The 1,364-nt window shown below is 50.1% G+C and overlaps 1 protein-coding gene across 1 annotated transcript in view; it reads right to left on the reverse strand.

Moving 5' to 3' along the window:
- Positions 1-326: 326 nt before the first annotated feature.
- The window catches only part of LOC113479662 (acrosin-like), a gene marked incomplete at its 5' end in the record, with an annotated part of 6,799 nt that continues 5,761 nt past the window's right edge, over positions 327-1,364 (reverse strand). The window contains one exon of the mRNA XM_026847910.1: positions 327-474. Coding sequence (XP_026703711.1) covers positions 327-474 — 148 coding nt within the window. The remainder of the gene's footprint in view (positions 475-1,364) is intronic.

Raw genomic sequence — 1,364 nt, forward strand, 5'->3', positions numbered from 1 at the left:
TTTCCCCCCTTACCAACTCTTTTTGTCTATTCAAAGTGGGCTAACGAGCTTTCTGCTCAGTGCACAATTCCTGTGAGTTGTTGAGGCTCATCTTTTAAATTTCTTTGCGTGTCAATTTTTGGCTCGATAAGACAGTTTAAGTGTCTGATCATGTAGCTCTGTGGTCATAAATATTGACCCAAGGGAAGCAGAAAAAATACTGTGAGGAGGAGGAGATGGCTGCTTTCAATATCCCCCAAGTAAATCCTGTACCTTATACAGATCAGATCCTTCCCGCTTACTGAAACTGTGTCTTCATAGAGTAGTTCTGCGGCAGTTAAACCGGTCTAAGGCGGGCTGAGGTGCTTTTTCTCCTTTCGCTCAGAGTCTGTGCTGAGTTGGTGCTGAGCTAAATCCGTTTCCTGACTGTTGGAATATGAGCAGGCACCTGAACGCTGCCAGGGGTGCAGGGGAGAAGCAGAGCCATGGACACAGCTGTGGAAGGGGGGAGGTGGGATGAAGACAGCAGTCTGGATTTAGATTGGGTTACAGTGTACCCAGAAACTTGCATCCTTTTCCAGTATATTGATTTAAGAAAGTTTTAAAATCTCTCTCTCCAGTTTCTCTGCTTTTCTTCTCCTCCTGCAGTTCTATGCATTGTGACATGTGTACAGCTGGGCGTGCGTGTCTGCCTGTCGTAGATGTACCCAGGCACCTGTAACCGCATAGATGAACGCGAATTCTAGTGAAGTACTGAGAGACTCTATTGATTCATGGAAAAAAAAAAAAGACTCTACAACTCAAATAGAGTTAGACAGCAAGTATGTTTACGCCGGCTCCGGGGTGCAAGGGGATCTCTCCACAAAGCTTGCACACCAGCAGCACATTTTACCAAAAACTTATAGTGTGGATATCCATATTCATGGGGTTACATAACACAAACTGCCCACAACAGGGCCCTCCTGCGTGTGACTCAAGGGTCAGTGGGTGAGCTGGGGCTGTGGGCTCTTGCTCAGGCTGGGCCCTTGTCTGGGAGCTGTACCAGGACAGGCTGTGTACAGAGCGAGCCCTCTTCTGCCACACTGACAGCAGGCTGAGGGAACAACCTGGAAAAGGCCGCTTTGAAGGAGCACTTAACAATAACACCACAAGCAGAGCATTAGAGGGGGTCTGTTGGGGGTGGCCAATGCCACATAAACCTCCCCTCCTGCTTGGAAATCCCCGTGTTGTGGCCCTGTAACCCCGGAGACCACCGTGCCCAGACCCCGGAACCAGTGACATTGTGACATCATCAACATTGCCGAGGGCACTGTGGGCAACGCCAGCCCTGCGGGCAGTGTGTCGTCGGCTGCCGCACTGGTGGCAACAAGCCCTGGGTTCTGGCA

This window comes from Athene cunicularia, assembly GCF_003259725.1.
Source record: "Athene cunicularia isolate RWA chromosome 4 unlocalized genomic scaffold, athCun1 chr4_part2, whole genome shotgun sequence".
NCBI lineage: Eukaryota > Metazoa > Chordata > Aves > Strigiformes > Strigidae > Athene > Athene cunicularia.